This window comes from Telmatherina bonti, assembly GCF_933228915.1.
Source record: "Telmatherina bonti genome assembly, chromosome: 16".
NCBI lineage: Eukaryota > Metazoa > Chordata > Actinopteri > Atheriniformes > Telmatherinidae > Telmatherina > Telmatherina bonti.
Window position 1 is genome coordinate 14,696,852 of NC_136614.1, and position 25,420 is coordinate 14,722,271.

Sequence of the window (25,420 nt, forward strand, 5' to 3'; positions counted from 1 at the left end):
TCATTTTTTTTGTTTGTTTCTTTCTCTCTTTTAATCTTCTTGCGTTTTTTTTGCTGAATCAGCAACATTGCATGTTAAAAACAGCCAGTGTGTTTTCTAGCATGAAGCAAAACTATGCTGCAACATCACGCAGCATGCCGGATGATAGTGCGGTTTCTCAGCCTCGGGATGCTGCGGGGTGGCAGCGGCTCCAGAATCCCACATGATAGATGTCACTGTGTCATTAAACAAGTACTGAGTTTTAAAGTCAGAAAGTTATGAAATGGGTCTTTAAGACAAAAAGATTTGCTTCTCGTTCTGGTTCTTACTACAAGAAGACCAGTGTACTGGAAATGGTGATGCCATTGTGACTGATAGGATATTATGATCCTGATAATACTGAGATTCTGAGAAAATGCACATTGTAAAAATAGCATGGTAGTAATCAAGCTCTGACCAGATAAAGGTATGTCCAGGTTTTTTCAGCATCACTCTTGGAGACACTCTTGCTGATCTTAGTTATGTTTCTTTTTTTTCTTTTTTTTTTTTTTGTCTTGTCCAGCATTTAGGCAAGCAGACTAATGTTCTGGATGGTATGTTCTGCTGAGCAAATTTATTTTGCCAAGGGGAACTTTTATAGATGTAATGATCCCCTTGTATTTCTGGATTCTTATTTTATTTTCTATTTGTTTTGGATAATTGTTCGTATTACAGAGTTTATGCTACTGGACCGGACCAGAAAAGATATATATATATATATATATATATATATATATATATATATATATATATATATATATATATATATATATATATATATATATATATATACACATACATACATACATACATATATATGTATGTATGTATGTATATATGTATACACACACACACACGTACACGTACACAATATAATATATATGTATATATATATACATACACATATATATATATATATATATATATATATATATATATATATATATATATATATATATATATATATATACATATATATATATATATAAAACCACCCACCATGTTTCTTGAATGAGTTCTGGATATTTGCCCAATGTGGAGGAGAAAGGATAACCCTGATGTTCATCACAGTTGGACTTGAAGCCATTGCTAGAAATGCAGTTGTCATGTGTGTGATATTCGAAGGCAAGAGCGCACAAATGGTTAATTGAATTGTAAATATTAGTTCAGTCTGAAACAGGTGTTTTAATACAGAGGAATGAGCCCCTGTTTCATAGAAAATGTTTACAGCTGATTTAAATATCCGGGATCAGAAGATAAGTTAAAACGTGGCAGGCTAAGCTACATCCATTCAAATCTAATTCAGTTTATACTATTTTTTATTGTCTTATATCAACATTTCACATTGAATTGCTGACCATGTCTTTGTGAGACAGTGTGGATTTAGCAATCAGTGTTTCTACAGTTTCGTGACTAAACTTTACTTCTTTTCGGACGTTTGTGTCAGAATGATGTCTCTGGAGAAAACAGCTGTCCCAGTAGAGTCCGTAGAGGTTCAGAAGGCACAGATCAAACAAAAACTGAACCAGATCATAAGACAGGCTGCGGACATCTCCTCTCTGACATTAGCAGAATCTACAATGCTTTCTGACTTGAAGGTAAATGTTTATCTCTGCGTTTTTTAAATAATTATGACCTAAAACAGGAGTGAAACGTGCATTATCATTCATTCTTAAATGCATCTCACAGGAGCTGGGTGGCACACTGCAGGCTGCAACAAGGAGGCTATCAGAACAAATGGCCGAAGAGGAAAGGCAAGGGCCAGATGCCATATCCCCATCATCCCTCTGCCAGCCACTGGAGCAGCTCAGACAGCAGCTGGAGGAAGTTCAGTCAGCCGGTCGGGCTCTGGATCACTTCCTGGCCGCTCTAAGAGACATGAAGGCTCTGATCCCAACCCTGCTGGCAAACCAAGACCCCAGCAGACAGAAAAAGGAGGCAGACTTGGAGAAGGAGAGACATTCTTGGCAGGCAGCAGTGCAGAGGTTGCAGCCTGTGCTGGAACAAGCGGATGTTGTTGACAGCAGTTTGAAGGCAGTGGGGATGACTCTGACTGTGGATGGTGCAGTTGTGACATGTCGGGATATGGTGAAATCAGTGTCCCTGCATGTTGTGGAGAAGGAGAAAGAGTATGTGTCAGGCAGGAGAAAACAGAGAGAACAAGAGCCAATTCCTCTGGAAAAGGAGACAATACAGGGCAGTAAAGAGTTGAAAGCATGCTCCACTCCAAGTGTGACAGAGGAGGAAGCAGAGGTGGAGGCCAAAAGGAGAAAGCAGGGAGGAGAGAGAGAGCAGCAGCACGAGGCTCAAACATGGAGGCCTCTGGGGGATTCCTCGAAAACCAGTGACCAGAGACAACATAAAGGAAGTAGCCAAATTAAAAAAGAGGGAGAGGAGAAGGAGAGTTTGGTCCACAGGAGAGCTGCCTTGTTAGCGACGCTTAGGGAGACGAAGGAAGCAGCTGAGCAGCTGAAGCTGCAGGAGCCCACTCTGCCTGCTCTGCTACAGAGGTAAAACACACAGCTAATTCCACAAACAGTCCGTGTGTGTGTGAAAGAAAAGCTTTTATACCCAACGAGAAACCAGCTGTACCACTGTCTGTTCATATTCCTTTCAGTCAATATGAATTTGTAAAACACTGTCTTAATTTGTTTTATACATTCAATTCAATTCAATTCAATTCAGTTTTATTTGTACAGCGCCACTTCACAACAATGTTGTCACAGGGCACTTTACATACACGAATCAACATACACATCATTTCGAGCCAATTCATACATATCCCATAATAGAAACCAGCTGATTGCATCGAGTCATGACTTTGATCCAATCCCCCATCCTGAGCTGCATGCAGCGACAGTGGGAAGGAAAAAACTCCCTTTTAACAGGAAGAAAACCTCCGGCAGAACCCGGCTCAGGGAGGGCAGCCATCTGCCTCGACTGGTTGGGGTGGAGAGGACAGGAAAGACAGATCAACATGTACAACTTCACTTATTCAGGAAGACCTGCGGAAAAAAGGAGAAATAAGTTAGAGACGGCAATATTGGCATATATTTATACATTAATATATTAGAGAAATAGAGCGAGGTACTTCTCAGTGCATCAGGTAACATCCCCATTGCTACATAAGTAATGGTTGGCTAGACTACCCATAACTATAAGAGCAATGAACATAACCTGGACAGTTGGGTCCCATACATGCAGAGATGATCATATCCTAACTATAAGAATTATACATCTTGACTTGCAAATGCTATTGTCTCGAAATGTCAGTGGAATCTTTTGCTTCATGTTTTTTAATCAGTTTCTGACTCCATTTTTTAACAACCTTCAGGACGCGTGCCTTGACAGAGTTGGAAAGTCCTCTTGCTGGCCTCCTTCCTGAGGTGCGATACCTACGTAGCTCTTCTTCACAATCAGGAATCCTAAATGAGACTCAGACTAAAGAGGTGGAGGATATTTGGGAGAAGACGACAAGAGCTGTATCTGAACGGTGAAGACAATCCATATGCTGCTTACTGCTTCTGTCTGGTGGTTGTGTAACCCTACTAACTACATGAGCTTGGTGTGTGTTTGCGTTGTGTTATGGGTCGCACTCAGGCTAGAGCAGAGCGCCGTCCTGACAGAGCTGTTGAAGCGGTTTCAGAGCATTCGTGGCGAGTTGAATGGGACACTGCAGAGAGCTGAGAGCACCATTGGTGAACAAGCCTCGTACATGGGGAAAGATAACTTGCAGAAACTACACAGCAAGGTTTAGTATACATGCTGGATCAAATCTGAAAGGGTTAATACAGTTTAGTTTGTTTTATATTAAGTGTCATGGTTTTGGATGTGCATCTTTCCAGATCCAGGATACAAAAAAAGAACTGAATGGCATGGGGGACGACATAGAGGAGGTCCGCAGTGTCTGCAGGCAGCTTCACTTCCACCTGCGTCAGGTACCTGGTTGCACCACTGTCCCATTCGAGAGCGAAGCAGATGGTCTCATGGATCGCTGGCTAGACGTGAGTCTATTCACTTAATTTTTTTTTATGTTAAATTTCATTATATTATTTAAAAATGTGTCTTAAATATTTGATTTAATCCGTGATGTTTTTCCATTCTCTTGTGATATTTATCTTAATTTTAAACACTCATATTCACATTTTTTTCTTGCTGCAGGCTTTTTTAATGAAATATATAAAGATGGAAAAATGAAAGCTTTACATTGCAGTATGTGTTTCTTGCAGTTATCAGAAAGAACTGATTCGCACCTTGAAAACCTTCATCTTTGCTTGAACTTGTGGGATGGAGTCCTTCAGCTGGGGGCTGAAGTGGGGAGCTGGGCTGACAGTAAACTCACAGTGTTTGCTCAGTGTCCCTCGTTTCAGACTGACAACGACATCAAGGTGTTGCAGGTATAGAACCTGAAATTAGGTTCCTGTGTACGGTTCTGTAAAGAACAACTCCTCTTAGCCATGATTTCACAGCTGTTTTCTATAATAACCTTGTTCACACCGTCTCCAGAACGAGATTGAGGAGCAGGAAGAGAATATCCAGCATTTCCACCGGAGAGCAACTGAGATTCAGTCGCTGCTTCAAAGCTCAGAGTCTCCATTGGAGCTGCAGGTACGGCATCCAGCTCTGTGTTGGCTTTCAGGTTAGGATGCAGGTTTTAAGTTGTGATAAAGAACTGTTGGAGGATACAGATGAAGGTGTTGTAAAATAAGCTCTTTATTCTTGCATGTTTTGTCACCTTCAAACCAAATGTCACTGGTTATTTTGGGATATTTCAAATCCTTGCAAAGCATTTTGCAGATCAACTAATGTTTCAAAGTGTTCAATACACAGCATGGATTATAACAGCCTAAAACACAAATGATAAGGTAGGACTATTATACAGGTTTTACACTAGTGAGTTTTATTAAGTCTGGGATAACAAGTTCTTATAAATATCACCAACACATGCACATGAAGCTGCAGTATTTTATCAGACAATGAGTCTTGGTTTTGTCTTTCTTTCAAGGTGGTGGAGACCCAGATGAGGAAGAAGATGGAGCAGCTGAAGGACCTTGCTTCTGAAGCTGAGGATGTTTATAGGCAGATGGTGGCCACTAAGAAACAAATTACTGGGAGGATGACAGAGTGCTTTGAGTCCCTTCAGAAAATCCAAGACTCTCTCCTCTCTCTCACTGGTCCGGATGTGGCAACAGTCCTTGCAAAACTTAAGGTACATTTAATAAATACTTGATGATATTTGACATCTTTGGTGTCTTTGAGGGAATGGGAACTCATCACCTAACCTGCAGTCTATCCACTTAAAACTTTCTTCTGAAAGAATTTCTCAAGTTATTTCAGTAATGCCTTCAAAACTGAAAGAACCATGGGCTCTTATGATGGAAAATCTTTCAAACTGGTTAAATACCCAACCCTTCTGTACACATCGCCAGGTCACAGCCTTGATGTATTCTATTCTAATCAAGCAGTTATAGAGTGTGTGTGTATATATATATATATATATATATATATATATATATATATATATATATATATATATATATATATATATATATATATATATATATATATATATATATATATACTCACATACACACTCATAGCCCAATAGGCACATCGGGGGGCAACTTGGGGTTCAGTGTCTTGCCCACAAAGTCAGGGGAAGCTTGGAGTCGATCTCTCTGAACTTTACAGTTGCAAAAGTTATGTAAAAATTGCAGCATAAAAAGTGAGTCAGTTTGGCTTTAAGGATCATATCATGTCATTGTGAGTGTAATTAATTAAAAAAAAAATTAAATAAATAAAATGCTATTAGGATAATTTAAAAACACTTCATGAGCAAATCTTTTTCACAGGATTTTTAAAAAAATATTATGTAGAAGCATTTTACAGTAAACTGTTTGGACTAGAAACATTATAAATACTATAGCAGAGGTTTACAACAGCTTATCCTTAACGGTGACTTTTTTTCCCTCTTCAGGAGTTATGCTGGCAGCTCCACACCCACGATGAGCAGGCTGAGAGTCTAATGGAGGACGTGCAGGTTTTGTCCACCGTAGCCAGTTCAGAGAACATGCAGAGTCTGTCTGTATTTGGGATCCAGCTGCAGGAGAAAGTAAAAAATACCCATAAACTCTTCTCTGACGTTGAGGAACAGACTGAGAGGAATATGAAGGATCTTGACAGGTACCTTAAAGATTTACGTTTCAGTTCAAACATTATGCATTCAGGTTGTAAATATTTAGTTACAGTAAGGATTTTAGAAAGCTTCTCGACAGGAATGTTTGTATCGTTGACTTAAAGCTTTCCTTCAGTCGGTGTCGTGCCCGATGCAGTGCTAGTCACATCATACTTCCTGATTCTTCTAAACTATTGTTGTTTATGTTTGTGTTTTGAAAAAAAAGAAAAAGGGAAACAACACCAAAACAAAAACATGTAATGCGAACATGAAGCAAAAGTATCCCACCATGTTGTCAGCTATGCAATCAGCAGCTATATTATTTGCAATGCATTGCAGCATATTTTGTTCCACAAAGGTTGGGCTTATACAGATATATAGATACAGATAACAATACAATCCTTACTTAGACATAACCACAGCATTCACAAAAGCTCTCTAATCGCCCCTATAAACTCAACCCTCAGTAAAAGCGAAATAAAAAAGTACAGTATACCCATGGACATACACATTTAAATAACAATCGTTACGGGTCATTGCACAGCATGACTCAAAGTAAAATAGTTTAGAAGGATACAACAATATCAGAAGCAAGAGCAAATTGTTTGGAAGTAGCTGAATATAGCTGTCCTAAAGCTTTGTTGAGAAGTGATGGATCTGATTGACACTGGTGAATCGTTCCAGTCTTATAGGGCTTTGAATCTAAATGCTCGACGGCCAAATTCCTTCTTAATTTTGGGAACATTAAAAAAACAAGTGCTTAGTATGTCTGAGGTTATATGAGGACCCAAATGGGATTAGAAATTGTTTTAAATATAATGGATAACTAAGATAGTGACATTAAAAAATTAATTGAAGCCAATGAAAATGTCTTCTTGATTTTTATGCTAACCAGTTCAGTGATGCGTACATGTGACAATGATGTGTTTCTGCACCTCTGTACAAATCTACACAGACTAGGAGAAATAACATTGAGAGAAGTTATTAGTTTGTATGCATTTTCTCACAATCTGTGTATCCAATAATTTTAGCTATATAGTTAAAAGAGAAGGTAGAAGCAGATCCATGTTCAGCTGTGAACAAACTGCATTCATGAGTCTGTTTTGCTGTGCATTACAGGCTGCAGACAGAGAAAGAACACCTGGAACAATGGCTTCATATTGCAATAAACGGAGATCCTAATATCCTGCAAGAAGAAATACTTCAGCAAAGGTAACGTGCTCTGCTATGGAAGGCAGAGCATGGTTGGTATGTGGTTTTGAAAAGTCACATATTAACAATGATAAAAGAGCCACTCCCATGAAGTGGTGTTTTTTTTTTTTTTGTTTTATATCCTGAACAAACTGGCCAGCTGCCAGAGTTTTAACAACACACACAATGGTAACAATAACCCTGGCTGAGCCAGAACTGTCGCTTAGATGCCCCCTAAAGAGCCAGAAGGTTGTGTAGCCAGTTTTTCACCAGATGACTGATTTATGCTAATCTGCAGGACTGATGCAGGTGCACAAGAGCTGTTCAGACTGCATGAAGGAGGCCCTCATATTCAATCCCATTTATTAGCCATTACAAAGGCAGCGGCCACCAATTTTAAACAGCATAAAAATATTCTAAATTCTACATTTTTTATATTCATAAGACCGCTTAAAGCGTAACACACAATACTATTGTAACATTTTTTAAAGGACCAGTATGTTGCACACAGAACTGTCTCAGTGGAAGCATAATTAAAACTTAGTGGTATTTACAGACAAAGGACTACTCTATCAAGTAACTGTGTGTCTGTAAATATATTTTATTTGATTTCATCAGCTTTTTGTTCTGTTCTTAAACTTCTGAAGTCTGAAAACCTTTTTCTAATTTCTGCAGCGTAAGGGCAGAACTCCTTGGTCAGCTGGTGTCATCCTTACAAAGCAGCAACCTTCAGCAGTCGGCGCTGCTAGAGCAGAGCTGCAAACTGCTGGAGCAGTATCACAGCTTCCTCTCCGGCATGCGAGCCGTCACAGAGGAGACACGCTGCTCTCTGAGTGAGGAAATGGAAGTGTTTCGAGCTTTGTCAAAGTTCACACAATCCTGGATTAAAGATCTGAGACAAACTGTCGACTCAGCTCTTACTGAAAGCCACGGGGTCCAGATGTCGCTAGAACAGGGACTTCACTGTGCTCAAGTAAGAATTTGAACCCTCTGAATAAACTGTGCATTTTTTTCTAAACCTTTTGGAAGAAAACTGCGCTTATTATTTGATTTAAAACACAATACTAATACTTTCTAAGAAGAACTATTCCTGAATCACACATCTATCCTTAAAGTGGCTCCATTATGCATATTTCAGTCTAATTTATTTTAATATGCAAGTCCAGAAGGGCAAGAAATAATCAAGATTTTTCACAAACTCCTTCATTTATTTTGTATTGATCCTCTCAGATCAGCCTCTGCCAGAAACAAGCCAACAGAGAAAGCTCCGCCCCATGTCCTGCAGGCTACGTCTGATTGGTCAACTGCTAGAAGTAGTTATACTGAGCAGTGAAAGTGGGCGTGGCTTTCCTCTCGTGAACTGCACAACCAAGAGAAGATGACCAATCACTGAGTCCCTCCCCTGAAACGTCTCTAGAATTTTGAAGTAGAAAAAAACTCTCTAAAACCAATAATTTCCGTTGCCATGGAAACCAAACGCAGAGAGTGCTGGAAAACTCAAACAGCGCCGCTCATATGTCTGATGAGTTTTCAACACCATAACACTGTCGAAAGCTCAGAAAACTAGAAATAGCATCATAGAGCTCCTTTAAAGGTAGAGTATGTAATATTGTAAATATTTTTTAAAAAATTAACTAAAAGAATAACTACAATCATAATTAAATAGTTTTTTTTTAAAACATGTAGGTTCTAGTCTGTCCATATTTGATGCGTTATTAAATTACAAGTTTAATCAATGACAAAGACCCTTCTTGAATTTTTTCTGACCAGTAAAAGAAAAAGTACTTTTTTTCCACCAGTAGGGGGAGTATAAGCCCATTTATTGCAGAGCGGCTCTGAGCTACCGCTCACAAGCGATTCCTGCCCTCATTGGAGCTGGCAAGGAGGAGGGGTGAGGGGGGAGTTTTGCTCATTACTGCCAACCTGTGGTCATTTGTGGGGGTAGCAGTTTTGTGGTTTTGCTCACAACCTGGTGTTTGCCACATGGTGGTGGAAAGAATCGCCTTGAAATCTTAAATACTCTGCCTTTAACCATGTAACACGCTGAGTCCAAAGTTATGCAAAATCCCCTGAGAATGTCATAACAGGTGCCGATTATATTTCATAAAGCTAAACTAAAAAAAAGTGTCTGTTTGTTTTGTTGTGTAGAACAGATATTGTGACTGAAAGGTTCAGCAAACCACCTGAGGTGAAAGATTACCTTACAAGACGTCCATTTCCTTCTATGCAAACAGAATCTAGAAAACTTTCTTTCCATTGCTTCTGCATTCTGAGCAGGCCGATTACCGATGTGTAATTGCATTTCAGGCTGTGCTAAAGGCAACAACAGAAGGGGAGACTCTTCTGGAAGAGCTCAGAGTTAATGGAAACGGTCTGAGCCAAAGACTGTTGGACAGAGCCGACCTGAAGCAGGAAGTTCAGGAGACTGTTCAGAAAACAGAGAAGCAGTGGAGAGGTCTTTTGCAGTCAGTTCAGCCATATTACAGGTAAACAGGTTTTTATAGGATTGAGTTTTCATTTCAGTGCTTTAATTAAATAATTTTAATTGGTCCCTTTAAAATCACAAGTCGTCATGTTCTCTGTATGTTTCCTTGTGCTTCAGGGCGCTTCAAGCTGATCCAGAGCTCACCTCTCTGTACCTGGCCCGAAGACGAGAGGCTTGCCGCAGAGCCAAAGAGCTGCAGCACAGATCCGATCAGCTTCCCACTTTCCACCCGTGGCCTGGCGCAGTAGAGCGTGCACAAGCCTGCCAACTTGCCCATCAGCTGCTGGAGGAATTTGTATGTCTGCAGTTAACCCTCTCCAGCCTGGATGAGCAGAGGCAGGAGCTGGCTGAGAAAACGAGCAACAACATCTGGAAAGATTCCTCCTGGACTGAGTTAGACACCCTCTGTTTATCGCTGATGGCAGAGCTGAAGGTAACAAAGTAGTTTAAGAGACTGTGTTTGGAAACAAAGAAAGCAGAATGTTATGAATAATGCACCCGAAATCCATTTATATATCTAATTTCTTGTCTGATAATTCTGGTTTTAATAAACCTGAATCATTCATTATACACTCATTAGGAGTACATGAAGCACAGTCATAGTGCCATAATGTAAACATTTACAACATAAACTAGAGTCATTGAAGGAGTTCTAGTTTAGTGCATTCACAATAACTGTGTGGGTCTCTACGCGCGTGTTCTCTGACTGTTTCTTGGCATGCCTGAAATATCCACAGGGTTTGTGTTTCCGCCTCGAGGAAGGTGGGAGTAATGAGGAACAATTTGGCCAGTCGCTGCAGGACTGCCATCATAAACTGACATCCCTGCAGGAAAAGATGTCAGTTTGTCAAGCTCAGAAAGAAAGCTCAGCTGATGTTCCAGCTCTGGAGGTAAAGTCCTTTACCAGCACTGACTCTATGAATCATGTTCAGGCTTACTTACATTTTTATTTTACCTTTCTTTTGCGCTAAAACCACAAAAACAAGCCATTACGTTTGGGATCTACACATTTAACTTTCATTCTTTTCTATTTTTCAGACTTTGCTACAAGATGTAACAGACATTGAAAAGGATCTTTTACAGCTTGTAACACTCAGGGACTCCATCACAGTCAGTGACACCCAAACCAGCCTTTCCCAGCAAGTTAACGACCTCCAAAACCACAAGATAGCGCTAGAGAGCAGCATCAGAGAACATCTAGCGAAGCTTGAAGTGGTTCGGCCTGTTGAGGAGGAAGCCACTTGTTTACTGTCAGCGCTGAGAGATCTAACTGAGAATGTGGGGTCTGTCTCTCTGTCCGAGGCCTACAAAGTGTCGCCTGGTATCTGTCATCTGAAACAGCAGTGGTGCATAATAAAGGTAACATTAAAGTGGGCTTTAAAATGTCACTTCACTCCTAAATAATTGAAAAGCAAAACAGACAGCTGACAGTAGCTTCATTCATAGAAGCTTTTGTCTTCGGCAGGACTGTGATAAGAGGTTGACAGAGTTGGCTGCCAGAGTTAATGACCTGCAGAGGACAAAAGAGTCCAGCACCACACAGAAGAGTCTTCCTGCACATGTCACTTCAACTGTCAGGGAGCTTCTTAAAGATCTCGACAGGTACACTGTCACTGTTTACTCACTATATCTCTGCAGTTTTATATGTTTACGATTATAGATTATTAAGGGCGGCAAATAAATAACAGCTTTTTAGACTCCGCTAACAGAAGAATACTCCAGTTATGGCAGGTTTGTTGGAAAAAATGTGATGGTTTGATATTGCTGTGATAAAAACAGGAGGTATTAGAGATTGATACTACATTAACAAGTTTGACCATGTATTTTTGCTACATGTACTTAAGATTTGTGGAATAAACTGCCAGCTGAGATGAAACTCTCACTAAATTTAGAGACTTTTAAATCCAGGTGAAAAACATTTCTTTTCTCATGCGCCTATGCGTGAAATCTCCACAGTAACTTTAAATTAATTATGCTTTTAATTATTTTAATTTTTTAATTATTGTGATTTTGCTATTTGTGTTTTCTTTTATGCTTTTTTTTTCTTTAATGTTTCATGTAAAGCACTTTGAACTGTCTTGTAAATGAAAGGTGCTGTACAGATAAACTTGCCTTGTATTTTCTATACAAACTCATCCTCTACATGTGTATTTTCCTCCTCCAGCCTCCAGTCAGTTTTTCTACAGAAGAAGCAGAAATTGATTGATATTACGGCCGACACAGTGAGAGGAGTCGCCAGCCAGCTGCAGCGGTGGAGTCGAACATTACAAGCTGAACCCTCATTGCCCAGTCAGGTAAAACACACCCATGTGCTCGTCCACGTCTTCTACTACTACTACTACTACTTCTTCTACTACACCTCAAATAAAGCTCCCACTAACTTTATTAAAAATTTGTTGAGAGAATTGCTCTTTTACATGTGATATTAGATGTTTTATTTAGAGCTTAATAAAATGTAAATACACAACAGCATGCCAGCAAAACGAAAAATATATTTTTTATATTCAACTATTCTGAAAACAAAGTCAAATAAAACTTTTAACTCTCATTTTCCTGTCTGCTGCCTCAGACTGGAAGAGCCTTGTGACCAGTGGTTAAAAGCTTAAACTTTTTACCCTTTTATTGTCCACACAACAATTATTATTTCCTTTATCCATCTCAGACCAGAAACACCAGATTTCTCTCTGCAGGGTGTGTGTGTGGTTTTGCAGCGGTACAAGATGTTTCAGGTCCTTCTTGCCTTAAATACTAGAAGTTAAAGACTTGTATGTGACTCCTGTCAAGAATAAAAGGGAAGATGTTTGTTGTCTTTCCTTTTTTCTGGGCTTAAATATTTGCTTTTTTGCAAAACTAAAACTAATGATTATAATAGCATAGCATATCAATAATGCTATAGCTCTCATAGTAATAATCTAATGTACAGTCAGTACACTTCTGGCAGCTACTTTATTAATCACCCACAGGTACAGTTGTGCTCATATGTATTCATCCCCTTTTCATTAAAGAAAAGGCTGAATTTACAACAGTCACTCAAATAACTGGAGACTTAAAAAAGGAACAATAATTAAAAATTTGCAAAAATATAATTTAGTAATATAAGACACTCTTTTTTCATTTAATTGAGTTGAAGAAAGAAAAACAAACGAATTAGTCCTGGACAAATTAGAGCACTTTTCTAACAGTGGGATAAAATACGTGTCAACAGGTGCAGAAGTCTGACTGAGAGGAACAGAAAACACCTGACTGGAGCGGAAACATTAAAGGATTGTTCAACTAAATATTAGTTTATGAGTGATGTAATATGTAATAAATGATCTTATTTGTTTGCTTTTTTTAAAAAAATATTTCTATTGAACTAGAATTACAAAATAATGTAATGATTTTCATAAAATTTTTATTTATTACTTTAGTCAATTTCAGCTTATTTTACAGGCAGCTGTTGTTTTCCTCCTTCTTTAATGAAAGGGTATGAATAAATATGAGCACAACTGTACACCAAAGCAGTTCTTTTCCCTTTTAGGTGTGTATTGTAACAGTTCTGGATACGTTTAAGATTCAAGATCTTTAAACATGAACAGAGTTGATGTAAGATTGTAAAAATGCTCAATTTAATTTAAAAGACTAGAAAAAATAAATGAGAAAATAATTCTTTTCTATACGTCTCTGTGCTCTTATAGGCATCTCTGGATGAAGGTTTGCAGCTTCAGCAAACGCTCCAGGAAGCGCTCTCAGAACAGGAATTTCTGCTAGATTGTCTGGGAGCAGAAGTGGTGGCGACTCTGGAGACGACAGCTTCAGATGCTCTCTGTGAGAGTCAACCTGGAGTCCAAACTTTGTCTCAACGCCTGGTGAGTGTCTTCCAAGTAACAGAAATGTAACTAACTATAGAATAATAATAATATGATTGTGTCGAATATCCTAAATGATTTAATGGCTTTCACCTCCAGACTGACCTTGGATCAGATGATAGTAGCAGCACGTTGTACGCTGATGTGCAAAGCAGCATGAACGAGTCACTCCCTGGAAATAACACAGATGTATTCATCCCAGACCTGCTTTCCACTGTGAGCAAGATTCAGCAGGTTAATACTCAACCCTTGCAAAGAGACTGTACCTCAGCATCAGCATGGGTCCCACAACAATCCCTCGTCGATGCAGATAATACTGAAGCACCTTGTGTCACATCGATGAATGAAGCGCCGTTATCACAGCCAAAGAACGTTCCTACAACTCGCCATGTGTCTGAACCTGTAACATCACAGTCAAGTACTTTGAAGGCCATTACAGATGGTCAAGCACAAGATACGTCCACAGGAAGCCCACAGAAAGTATTTACTATAGTGCTGGAGCTGCAGACGTGGGACATACAGCAAAGTGGACATTTTGAAGGTTGCGGTTCAGATGTTTGTAGACGGTCTCAAGGACTTGAACTTTGTGATTCAAAGTCTGATGATGCTGAGAAAGAATCAAGTATCTCCACCACAACCATCAGATCTGAAACAAGCCTTTCGGGAGAGCTAAGGGAGGTAAAATCTGCAAATGCTAAATTACTATGCAACGCAAAGCCCCAAACCCCGGACTTGGAGAACATTGAGGGTTTGACTCGCTCCGAATCAGACTGCGCTGTTGCTGGATGCCAGCTCACCGGTGCACCTGCAGCAGAAAGCACATTTTCAGGTGTCAAACAAGACAAGATGACAGATTTATGTCACTCTGGGGAACAAACAGCGAGCTCGGTGTGTACATTGCAAACCGAAGATGCTTTCAGTGAAACACAAATAGTTGCAACTGACAAACAGATGATGGCTGCTGACACTGCACACAACGCAGGGACCAATTGTGAGGAGATGGAAAAAAGACAAATTCATGACACTATACGTACAGACTGCAAGCGTTCAAAAGCAGCAGCTGAACAAGACAGCACTTCACTACGGCAACAGGTAGGGTATTTGTTTGTTTATTAATTCAACATTTTATTTATTCATCAGCCTAAGTTTTTTTTTTTTTTTTACAATTTGACTTTTTGGGGAAAAAGACTGAAGCTAACATCAAAATAAAACTTTAACTGAATGATAACTTTATTAAGGTGTGACATTGGACAAACAGGACTCCACACATCTGTAGGTTGTTTACATGAGGGTCAGTACCGTACTGTACTGCTGTTCTGTGTGCCGCATATACATTTTGTACGTTCTTCGTGTCTTTTAACGTGCAAAAAAAATCATTATATGAAATAAAAACATCATAAAGATGGTGAAACCTAACAGTTTATCAGCATATTAGCTTTAAATATGTAGTGGAAAAACAACACAATTAGGACACAGATCTGGATGTAGTCCCTCGGGGTGGCAACTTGTCTTGTGGCCGCTTGTGATGGTCTGCGGTTCAAGTCCAGCTGCCTTATGCTGCTGCAGCCCCGAGGGGGTGCGGTTGTTCTAAGGACGGGTCCCAGGCCCAGATAAATGCAGAGTACTGCGCAGGAAGGGCATCCAGCGTGAAACACGGGCCATTTGAGATGACCTGCTGTGGCGACAAGCCGACAGGGAACAACAACATCTGGATGCAGTCCCTGGTCGGGTTTAAATGGGAGATTATGTCATTAAATTGTCAACCAGCTGTAAATTCCAATCAGAGGTTTAATTTCACATTACTGGGCCAAAATCAGACCATTTAAACTCCAGACGCTTGAGAAACTTCTGACATGTCAAAAAAAAAGTGAATTTCATTCTGAATAAGAACTTTTGTATAAGAGTCCTTTTGTAAATCGGCTGTTCTTTCTGCTTTAAACTCCTCTCATCAGTCAGGGTCTTCTTTGTCGTTACAAACCATTCATGCTTCCTTTCATGTAGTGTGTGTGTGTGTGTGTGTGTGTGTGTGTGTGTGTGTGTGTGTGCAAAGTAAAAAGTCTGACATTTTGCAGCTGTAATTTTATGCTAAATTTTACCCCAGATTTAGACATAACCTTTTCTGCAACCGCTTTTCATTTGAATGACATCATTTACTGAAATTTACTGTTTTTCTGAGCAAAAAATCTTTTTTCCATTCAAATGAACAAATGCCAGAATAAATGAATGTTTTATTTATTTACTTTTTTTAACAGAAAATTTCCAGACACACTTCATTGTTCCTGACGAGTAACAAGAAAACTCAAGACATACACTCAAACAATTCATTACGTATAAATTACCATGCAGGTCTTGCAGACTCTTCCAGCTGTCAAGTGATATGATGGAGAAGTCAGTGGTCCATCACAGAGATAACGCAAATACTTTATCTTCATTAGTGATCAGACATAATCAACTTAAAATCACTTACTGGCCAAATATGTACAAACATGGAATCAGGGAGGAGAACTGGAAAGTCATTTGGACACAGAATATTCCTTGCAGACACAATTATTTTTTAATTGGCTTGTATGAAAATGTTTAAAAGTTGGACTAATGCAGATTTGTTTTAGCTGGATCACAATGAAATGTCTTGAATTGGGAATATTTATTAACTGCCTCACATTGCAGTGAGATGTCCTGCAGGGAGGCATCACTGCAAAAGAAGAATGCTTCAAAATGCTCAAAGCTAAAAATGCTCAATGCTGAAAAATATAAGCTACTGATTTTTTTTTTTTTTTTTTGTGGATTTTTTTTATAATGTCTTAAATTCCTCACATACTTGTCTTGGAAATGTAAAAACAACTTGCCATTATTCTGTAATAATAACCTATCTTCTTCCTGTGGACTGCTGGCATTTGTTACAAATGATGATTAAAATAGTTCACGATGTAGTAAACACCTGCCTGTTTACTACATCGTGAACTACGGTTTGATTAATGCAAGGAAGATGCTTTAAAATCTTTATTTCATGTCAGTGTGTCATGTGTTTTGCATGTAAACGGTTTTCAAAAGAAACAGGAACACAGCACAACGTCATTTTCTCTTTCATTAGACACTGCCCCCTGGACGACCTAAAACTCAAAGATTTTATTCTTTAGAGGGCAGTTTAACAGGTTAATATGGTTAAAGAAAGACTGAGCCTTTAGCAGACAAATAACCAATCAAATGTTAGTAAACTAATTGCCCGGCATCTCATTGGTCAATCTCAAATGTTGCTTTTAGTATTGGTAAAGGTGACAAGAGGTGCAACAGAAATGTTTTTAACTAGATTAAAAAAAAAACGCCTTTTTCTTCAACGCCATTTATGTGTGTTGTTTTTTTAAACACATAAATGGTTTCTTCTAGATCTTCAAAATTAAAATTGAAATATAATATAAGCTCTCTATAATCTTATTTCTAATAAAGTTATTTGTTTCACGCTGTTATAAGAATAAATGACATTTCTGATCATTTATTCCTCAATTTGCAAAGTGAAAAAGTACCATTTAATTGCCAAAAGGCTTAACAGTAGCCATTCAAGTGTAAATCAAATTCATTTAAATAGATTGAAGAAGTCAGAGAATTTGAAAATGGCCTTTTTTTCCACTTTTAAATAGAGTATATATTTAACATTTATGTATTAGATATGAAATTATACCATACATAATTGGTTTGCACAGTTGTATTAATGTTCCGGTAATATATTTCACTTTTGCTGTTGACCTATTGAACAAATCTGAAACACGCAGCATGCTTCATATGTTTTTCCTGCTCCACCTATGCCCTGCCATAATACACACCTTAGTCATGCCCCAGAAATTTAGAAAGGCACCTCCCTTCTTTGTAGTCTAGTAACCTACCAGTTCATGTTAAGTTTTAGTTTCAAGTCCTGTCGGACCGAGTTATAACAACTCCTTCTTTAATGAAACTAGAGAAGCGGGATGTTGTAGATGAGCTTAAGGAATTCTTCTGCCTTGGAGCAGACTGCTCTTTATTCAGACACATTCCTGCATGCAACTGTACTGACTCACTGGGCCACCGTCAGCCTGATATTTACTGCTGTGGAGGGAAAAGAACAGGAAGCTCTGTTATTATCTGTGGACAAACATGGAGAAGAATAGCTAAAGTGCAACTCCACCCCTGTCTTCTGTCTGTGTGACCTCAGACCGAAGAAAGCATGGAGCCCGAGAGGACAGTGGCAGCTTTCCCGGCTGATCTGGGTGCTGGGAACATGACAGGTGGATCACAAGAATCCTGCAGGTACAGATCCACCATGCAGGATATACTGTCGGAGATCCAGAGCTTGGTGGAAAGAAGTAACATTATAAATGTGAGTATTGACTGGTTTGCATCTGCTTAACTGAATGAATGAATTATAGCAGAAAATATATACTCTTACCTGATCTTTCTTTCAGTGACACATACAGTACATGAACCACTTTGAAAATTTAGACCATAAAAGCTGTTTGCATAAACGGAAACTGTCCTTTCAGTGAAATATGACCAAAGTCCTGGTGCACGTACCCAAAAAGTGCCACTTATAAAGGCACGGCACAGTGAAAAGATAACAGTGGCAGTGTTTTGATTTATGCTTGTGTATTCCCGTGATGCTGCTGACAGGGAGGTTAACAGGAAGGATTGATGAGATACAGTGATTTCCTGCTGGGTTATTAGAGGGTCTAGTTACACACAGTACACAGAGGATAGCAAAACTGACACATAAGAAAGTTAGAACATGCTGAGCCTCACTTTTCTCAGTAATTATATACATATTGTGCTTTGTGAAGCAAGATAAGATGCCAAATCAACAACAAATCTGACAATATACAAGATGTTACTTCTCTATCTATAGTACAATCATGTCTATGATACTGCAGTTCATGATACCTGAAATAATATTTACTTTGCTGACACTGGATTGCTGACTTCATAGGACCCATTTGAGAACCTCTGCTATAGGATTTCAGTTTATTCTCATTATTGTTACCGTGAAAGCTTCAGGACTTTAAAGGTGCTAAAAGAAAACTTTTCTCCCTTTCAGTTAAATTTTTTTTTTTTCTGTTAATTATATTTTGTTATTGTTTAAAGAGATCACCTCACACAGATTTAAATTGGTACCTGAAGTCATCTCCTGGCGAAGCAGACGTTCAATTGGTCCGAACTGTCCAACAAGTTCTGGCATGCAGATATCAGCCTGCACAACTCTGTGTCAAAGCTATGGCCACACAGCTGGAGGAGGCGCAGGTATGTATAACACCTGCAAAATCTTGTTCCTTAAAGAAAAGAAAGTCAAGATGCCATGTGAATTTTTATAATCAATGAATGGAAAACTGTACATGTTTAACTATAACCAGTAAAACAATACAAATAAATTTGTAACTGAGAACATTTATTATTTAAAACCTTTATATGATTATTTTAAGTTTGAGCTGAACAATTGTAAAAAAAAAAAAAAAAAAAAGAAAGAGCAAAAAAAGAATTTTATGTTGTTTTTTTTTTAATTGTTTTTAGTTATTCAGAAATGCAGTGTTAAGAAGTAAAGATGTTAAGTGGTTTACTTGTGTAAAGTAAAATCAAAACAAACAAACAAACAAACAAAAAAATACATGGACAAATATTGCTCAGTTTAGTAATACATTTTTTATGTTAAACTCTAAATATTTTTAGGGGTTTTATCAAATCAAATCAAATCAGACTTTATTTCTTGAGCACTTTTCATGCCATAGGCAACACAAAGTGCTTTACAAGATAAAATCAAGTCATAAGGATTAAAACAAACAGTGGATAATAAGGCACTTAAAAATAATAGACAAGCTTTTTCCACACACTCATACACACACAAGGACATCTTTAACCGAATGCAGGTTAATTAAACAACTAAAAACATTTATTAAGTGATAAAAATTCTGACTTGGTACTGATGTGGGGAGATGATACCTAGGGATCCATCCACACCAGGAGCAAGTCTCCCCCATGCTCATAGGGGCCGCTGCCACAGCAACCGCACAACTCCCATATCATCAGTAGACATGACAGAATTGTTGCGCATGACTTTTATGTGCAATTTTTTCAAATAAAGTTGAATTGGTTTATATTTAACTGTTTTATCACTAATCAAAGGATAACAAAACCAAAAAACCTCTACTTTCTTTCTGCTGTAGGAGTACAGATGCAGGGTGCTGGAGCAAGTTGCTAATATAAAAAGCAATGCTACAATGATCTCAGACCCACATTCTCTGAAACGGGCTGAGGAACAGTGGAGTGCAGCACTGCTGGATGCCTTTGCTACCGTGCAGGTTAAAGCTGCACAGCTGGATCAGGTCAAACGGTATCACCTGCAGATGAAAATAACCAGAGCGTTCCTGGAGGTTTTAGCTGCTGAGAAAGAACAAACAAGCCTGTGAGTATTTTGGTTTTTTCTTTTTAAACATACTACTGTATTTAACCACAACAACCTGGTTGTGTTGTGTCCTTGTCTGCAGTACAGTAATGCTATATTGTTGTGGATTTTGTCAGGAATGCCTTGGGATGTAGTGCCTTACAAGCTGAAAACCTCGGTGTTCTACTGCAAACCATGAAGCAGAAGAAATCTCTGATAGAAGATTTGCTCTGCTTAAGCAGCCAGCTGTCAGTCCACCTAAGCAACGCTGAAAGCTCAGGTGCTCTCCTTGCTCAGCTTGGAGATATCCAGGAGGAATGGAGGCTTCTAGAAGGAAGTATCAAAAGAGCTCTGCGGCATGCGTCAAACTCCTCCTCTCAATCTTCGCTTCTATTAAAAGAGGCTGAACAGCTTAAAAACAAACTTGAAGCTCTTATAAAATCTAAATTAGACCATTTAAGTGCTTTGGAATTTCTTTGTCTGAGCACAGATTTGAAAATGCATAACCAGCTTTATGTGCATCTCCAGTCTCAGTCAGATGCTCTCATTCATTTTTGTGTGGGTCAGAAAGAGAAGGATGAGATTGAAGACAAGCTTAAGGAACTGGGGTCCTTGCTAAGTGTCACTAAGAGGAAGTTTAATACCTTCAGCTGCGGGGGCGCGCCTTCAAATCAGATCAACAAACAGCTACGAGACTTGATCGTCTGGGCCAAGCAGGCAGAAAACCACATTTCCACTGGGCAAAAGTTGGCTCTGTTTCCTGATGAAGCTCGCATTCAGATAGCTGAAATGAGAAAATGCCAGACGGATATTTTGTCAAGACAAGCTGAGATGCAGGAGCAGTTTGGAGGGCTGAAGGGCGAAGCCTCTAGTATAGAACAAGATGAAGCATTAACAACTGTGGATGATTTGTATGAAGCTATTACTGACAGCCTGGATCATGTTCTTGACACAGTGAAGAAAAATCTTGAGGAGAGAGAAAGACTTTTATGTGAGCTTGCTAGCTTGGATGCCTGGCTAGCAGAGACACATGCTAAAAGAGACACCTGCATCCATGTTGAGAGTGTTTCAAAAGCTGATATTAGACAACTGGAGAGCCGCATGAAAAATCACAAATCAGCAACGGTGGAGATTGAGAACCAACTAAATCTGGTGGAAGCAATGTCAGAGAGTTGTGAGAAATTAGCCGTGGGGTTGAGCCCTGGAGAAAGCCGTTACCTCGTCAACAGGCTTTCGGGTCTTTGGACCGAATTAGATGGACTGCTAGCTCAAGAGAAAGCCGCCAGTTGGGAACTGGAGGAGCTGATTCATGAGTGGACCTCATCAAATGAGGAGTTGTCTTCCATCCAGGCTAGCTTACAGCAGATTTCTACTGATCTGGAGAAACAGAAGTTTCCTCTGACTCAAGAAACATTGCTGATGATCTCTCATGTGAAGCACATGCTGATGGAGCATCAGTGTCAAGTACAGGAGCTTCAGCATTGCCAGGAGGCCGAGCGAAGCTCCTTGCTATGCTCCATTGGGGAACTGCAAGACAAGTGCAAAAGTCTTAGCATAGAAGCCTTCGAACAAGACAAGTATTTCCACCTGAGGAAACAAATGGAGGAATCGAGGGATATTATCAAAGGGCAAATCCAGCATGCCCAAAACAAAGCAGTAAGTGTGGGTGAGAGGTTCAGACTGTGCCAAACACTCCTTGTTGAACTTCCTTTGGTCAAGACGCAATGTCAAGAAGCAGCCGATCAACTGGAAGCTATATCTAATGAGTTGAACCCGCCTGAGCTGGTTTCAGAGAGGGAAAGGATTCACTGCATCGTGGAAGATTTGGTGTCCTGGGAGAATTCAATCACAGATGATATCAAAAACCTAGAGGCCAAGCTTCTGATGGGTCTGCGTTTCAACTCTGAGCTTCCTGCCTTTATGAAGGTGTTGCAAAGTACAAGTGAGACACTAGAGGGAGCCAAACCAGTCAATCCGGAAGAGGAGGCCATAGATGTTGCACTACAGCAATACTGGGTCATCTGGAGAAATGTGGAATCTGGGATGCGAGTGTTGGAAGGTCTGGCACACAAAGAAAATGTTATCTTGAGAAACTACGAGGAGCTGATAAACCTTAGAGAGGGAGTGATTCAGGCGTGTCACTCATGGATGGTAAGCTTAAATTGTTGACACCTCTATGTGTTTTACTTAACCATTCATCTTTTCCGTTGTTAGTTTCTAAACCTATGGGACATCTGTCCAACAGGTCAGCCTGTCTCAAGCTAGAGAATCATTGAAAGACTATCAGTGGGCTGCTCAGGGAGCGATAGGCTTTCTCTACAATGCCGAAGCAACCTTCCTGTCGGCTCCTGGAGGTTTTATAGATTGCACTGAAGAACAAAGGCAGACCCAACAGGCTTTAGAAACTCTTGAAGATGGATTTCAGGCTCATATATGTCATCTTGTTGAACGAGTGCCCCAGCAGACCTGCCTGTCTCGGCCAAATACAGAACTTCTCCACACTGGGATCCTCAGTCAGCTGGTGGTGGGAAGAGCTGTCCTGGAGGCTCAGGCACAACTCCGGCTGGAGTGCTTACAGAGGTATGTGGTCGTTATGCACTCCACAGTCACCTGTATCATTTAACAATCTTATTAATGTGTTTTCTTTGTGTTTTCTTTTGTAAAATTCCTGATTTGTGTTTGTACAGATGTGAAATAAGACAACAAAGTCACAGGAAGGGTCATGAAAGCATACGCCAGCTGCTTTGGGAGCTTGAAAGCAGACTTTCAGAATGTGCTGCAGAGCAAGTGACATCATATGAAAAATGTGTCGCCCAACAAAAAAGAGCCAAGGTAGGGTGGTCGCATCATGACGTGGTTGATGATATGTCTTCATTTTTAGCTATTTAGACCTTGCATTACATAGACATTGACAGTTTACAGATGTTGGTGGTTCATTTTTTATTTATGTTTATTTAATTTTGATTAACCTTTATTTTGACAAGCAAAACATTAAGAAGGAATTCTTATTTAAGATGTTGGTCTGGCCAGAAGTGCCAGAAAAATATAATAGAATATATTCACATGTTTATACTGAATGAAATTAAATGAATGAAAAATACTTTATTAATCCCCAAAGGGAAATTCAATATTGTAGTAGATAATAATTAATTTGAGGAGGTCTTGTTCCGGAGGCTGATGGCTGCGGAGTACCTTCTAAAGTTCAAAGCTAGAATCAAAATAATTTTATTTCTCTGCTTATGAAAACACCGAGCAAGTTTCAGGTTGCGTCTATAGTAAGGATGGGATGGAAGAAAATAAAAAAATAAAAAAAAATAGCAGAAATGTTGTGTGATACAAGTTTAATTTCTTCATAAAGCTTCTGATGGAAGATCTTCGCAGCCTCACTGGAAAGATTGAAGACCTCCGAGCTGCCTGTCCAATGCAGGGTTGTGGGGTGGGAAAGGACGGCGAGATTGGTGCCCTCTGGAGGCGTTGGGCATCGTTACGGCGGGGCTTCGGCCTCCTCATGGCGCACACAGAACAGAGGGCAGAAGAATGGAGGGACATCACAACTAGTGTGGAGCAGTGTTGCAGCTTTTTGGCCAGTCTTCAGTCTGATGTTCCAGACTCTTCCATTGTAAGCTTCACTTATGAGGAACCCCAGGAGCTTCTTGCTCAGGCTGAGATGTACCAGGCAGGTTTGGAGCAGGAGCAGCTGGCCATATTGTCCCTGGAACATCGACTAGAGCATGCCTTGAGCTTGTCCACTTCCCATGATTCCCTCAGCCCTGGACCTGTTGGCAAAACATTGATGAAGATCCAAGAGAATGTGAGGAGGTGGGATTTATTTAATATGGTTTTACAACATTTAAAATGATTACTCATACTTAACAAGTATTATTAAGATGCTGTTTTCCACAGCTTGAAAGAAAGAAACCTGCTGGTTGTGGCTGCAGCACAGGCAGAGGAGAGAGAGAGACAACAAGTTCAAGAGGAGCTAGGACAGGTGGAGAAAGACCTGCTAACTACTCTGTCAGAGTTGGAAGTGTGTTTGGATCCAAGTGAAAGACAGGCGAGTTATTTTTTTATGCCTTGTTATTTAAAGGAAGGTGTTTTCAGGCATGTTAAGTTCAGCAAGAAAGCAAAAGTGTAGGATTTTCTGGTTGTATTTTTCTCTATCTTGCTTTTATGCTGTAGTTGTGCATAAAAAACAGTTTGCAATGTGAGCTATTTTCATAACAGGCCAACGTAACCTTGTGTTAAAATAGTGACTGGAAAATGAATGCAGTTTTAAACAAATTACCCCAGTTATCAAAACCCCGACTCACAGGCTCACACTTCTTCCTGTGTTTCTCATCTTTCTCATTTGACTCTTATGTTTATACACCAACAGAAGCTCAAAAAGGAATTGAACTCTCTGAACAGCACGGCTAAGTATGTCATGGACGGCGTGCAGAGTCGATATGCAGAGATTTCCGCTGATATTGGAAAGCAGCTACAAGAAGTTCAACTATCTCTACAGAAAGCAGAGGAGATGGTGACAAGAAGTGTTTTGATCCATGCTTTTGTCACTCACCTCTTTCCTCAAATGCTTATTTATGATCTTTATTTGTCCAACAGCACATGGAGAACAGCAACCCTGTGAAGAAACTGGCCAGTAGAGTGAAGGAGCTTGGATCTGGCCTGGACACAGTGGAAGCATTACTGCAGCAGAAAAGCCCAACAGTCACTGAAGCTCAACATGTCCTCAAGGTGTGCATTCTTCTTATTTTTCTACGTCTGCTTCTCATTGTGTCTGTATGTATTTGGCATGAATATTCATGATCATATCCCAAAGTTTACAAACCTTTAATTTCACTTTAGATGTAAAGATTTGCCATAACTGATAATTATGGCAAACTTTTTGCCATAACTCATTATTGCTACAGTCCTTGTTCTTTCTTTGCTGCCTTAATTTGCTATATTGGCCTTGGGAACTGACATGATGACGTAATGCTTCTGGGACGTAAATAGGACTATTTCTGAGGAATTACATGATCATTGATAGAGGAATAGATTAGACCAGACATATAAAATCCATCCATCCATTATCCTAACCGCTTAGTCCAATGGCGGGAAGCTGGAAGCTGTCCCAGCTGTCTTTGGGCAAAAGGCGGGGTATACCTTGGACAGTTCGCCAGTCCATCGCAGGGCCACACAGAGAAAAACAACCACTCACTCCTATGGGCAATTTAGAGAAACCAATTAACCTAACATGCATGTTTGGATGGTGGAAGGAGTACCCAGAGAGATCATTGATAGAGAACCCATGGAAACTCCACACA

The 25,420-nt window shown here is 39.6% G+C and overlaps 1 protein-coding gene across 6 annotated transcripts in view; it reads left to right on the forward strand.

Moving 5' to 3' along the window:
* The window catches only part of syne2a (spectrin repeat containing, nuclear envelope 2a), a 93,433-nt gene that overhangs the window by 23,330 nt on the left and 44,683 nt on the right, over nucleotides 1-25,420 (forward strand). For all 6 annotated transcript variants that reach the window (XM_079255428.1, XM_079255432.1, XM_079255429.1 and 3 more), the window contains 29 exons: nucleotides 1,466-1,616; nucleotides 1,708-2,528; nucleotides 3,353-3,511; nucleotides 3,619-3,769; nucleotides 3,864-4,022; nucleotides 4,248-4,415; nucleotides 4,525-4,626; nucleotides 5,024-5,227; nucleotides 5,996-6,201; nucleotides 7,313-7,405; nucleotides 8,060-8,357; nucleotides 9,692-9,870; nucleotides 9,987-10,302; nucleotides 10,607-10,759; nucleotides 10,908-11,228; nucleotides 11,335-11,471; nucleotides 12,034-12,163; nucleotides 13,547-13,717; nucleotides 13,817-14,809; nucleotides 17,901-18,065; nucleotides 18,824-18,979; nucleotides 19,897-20,135; nucleotides 20,252-22,265; nucleotides 22,360-22,694; nucleotides 22,802-22,946; nucleotides 23,473-23,933; nucleotides 24,018-24,168; nucleotides 24,490-24,633; nucleotides 24,717-24,848. In XM_079255428.1, coding sequence (XP_079111554.1) covers nucleotides 1,466-1,616; nucleotides 1,708-2,528; nucleotides 3,353-3,511; nucleotides 3,619-3,769; nucleotides 3,864-4,022; nucleotides 4,248-4,415; nucleotides 4,525-4,626; nucleotides 5,024-5,227; nucleotides 5,996-6,201; nucleotides 7,313-7,405; nucleotides 8,060-8,357; nucleotides 9,692-9,870; nucleotides 9,987-10,302; nucleotides 10,607-10,759; nucleotides 10,908-11,228; nucleotides 11,335-11,471; nucleotides 12,034-12,163; nucleotides 13,547-13,717; nucleotides 13,817-14,809; nucleotides 17,901-18,065; nucleotides 18,824-18,979; nucleotides 19,897-20,135; nucleotides 20,252-22,265; nucleotides 22,360-22,694; nucleotides 22,802-22,946; nucleotides 23,473-23,933; nucleotides 24,018-24,168; nucleotides 24,490-24,633; nucleotides 24,717-24,848 — 8,854 coding nt within the window. The remainder of the gene's footprint in view (nucleotides 1-1,465; nucleotides 1,617-1,707; nucleotides 2,529-3,352; nucleotides 3,512-3,618; nucleotides 3,770-3,863; nucleotides 4,023-4,247; nucleotides 4,416-4,524; nucleotides 4,627-5,023; nucleotides 5,228-5,995; nucleotides 6,202-7,312; nucleotides 7,406-8,059; nucleotides 8,358-9,691; nucleotides 9,871-9,986; nucleotides 10,303-10,606; nucleotides 10,760-10,907; nucleotides 11,229-11,334; nucleotides 11,472-12,033; nucleotides 12,164-13,546; nucleotides 13,718-13,816; nucleotides 14,810-17,900; nucleotides 18,066-18,823; nucleotides 18,980-19,896; nucleotides 20,136-20,251; nucleotides 22,266-22,359; nucleotides 22,695-22,801; nucleotides 22,947-23,472; nucleotides 23,934-24,017; nucleotides 24,169-24,489; nucleotides 24,634-24,716; nucleotides 24,849-25,420) is intronic.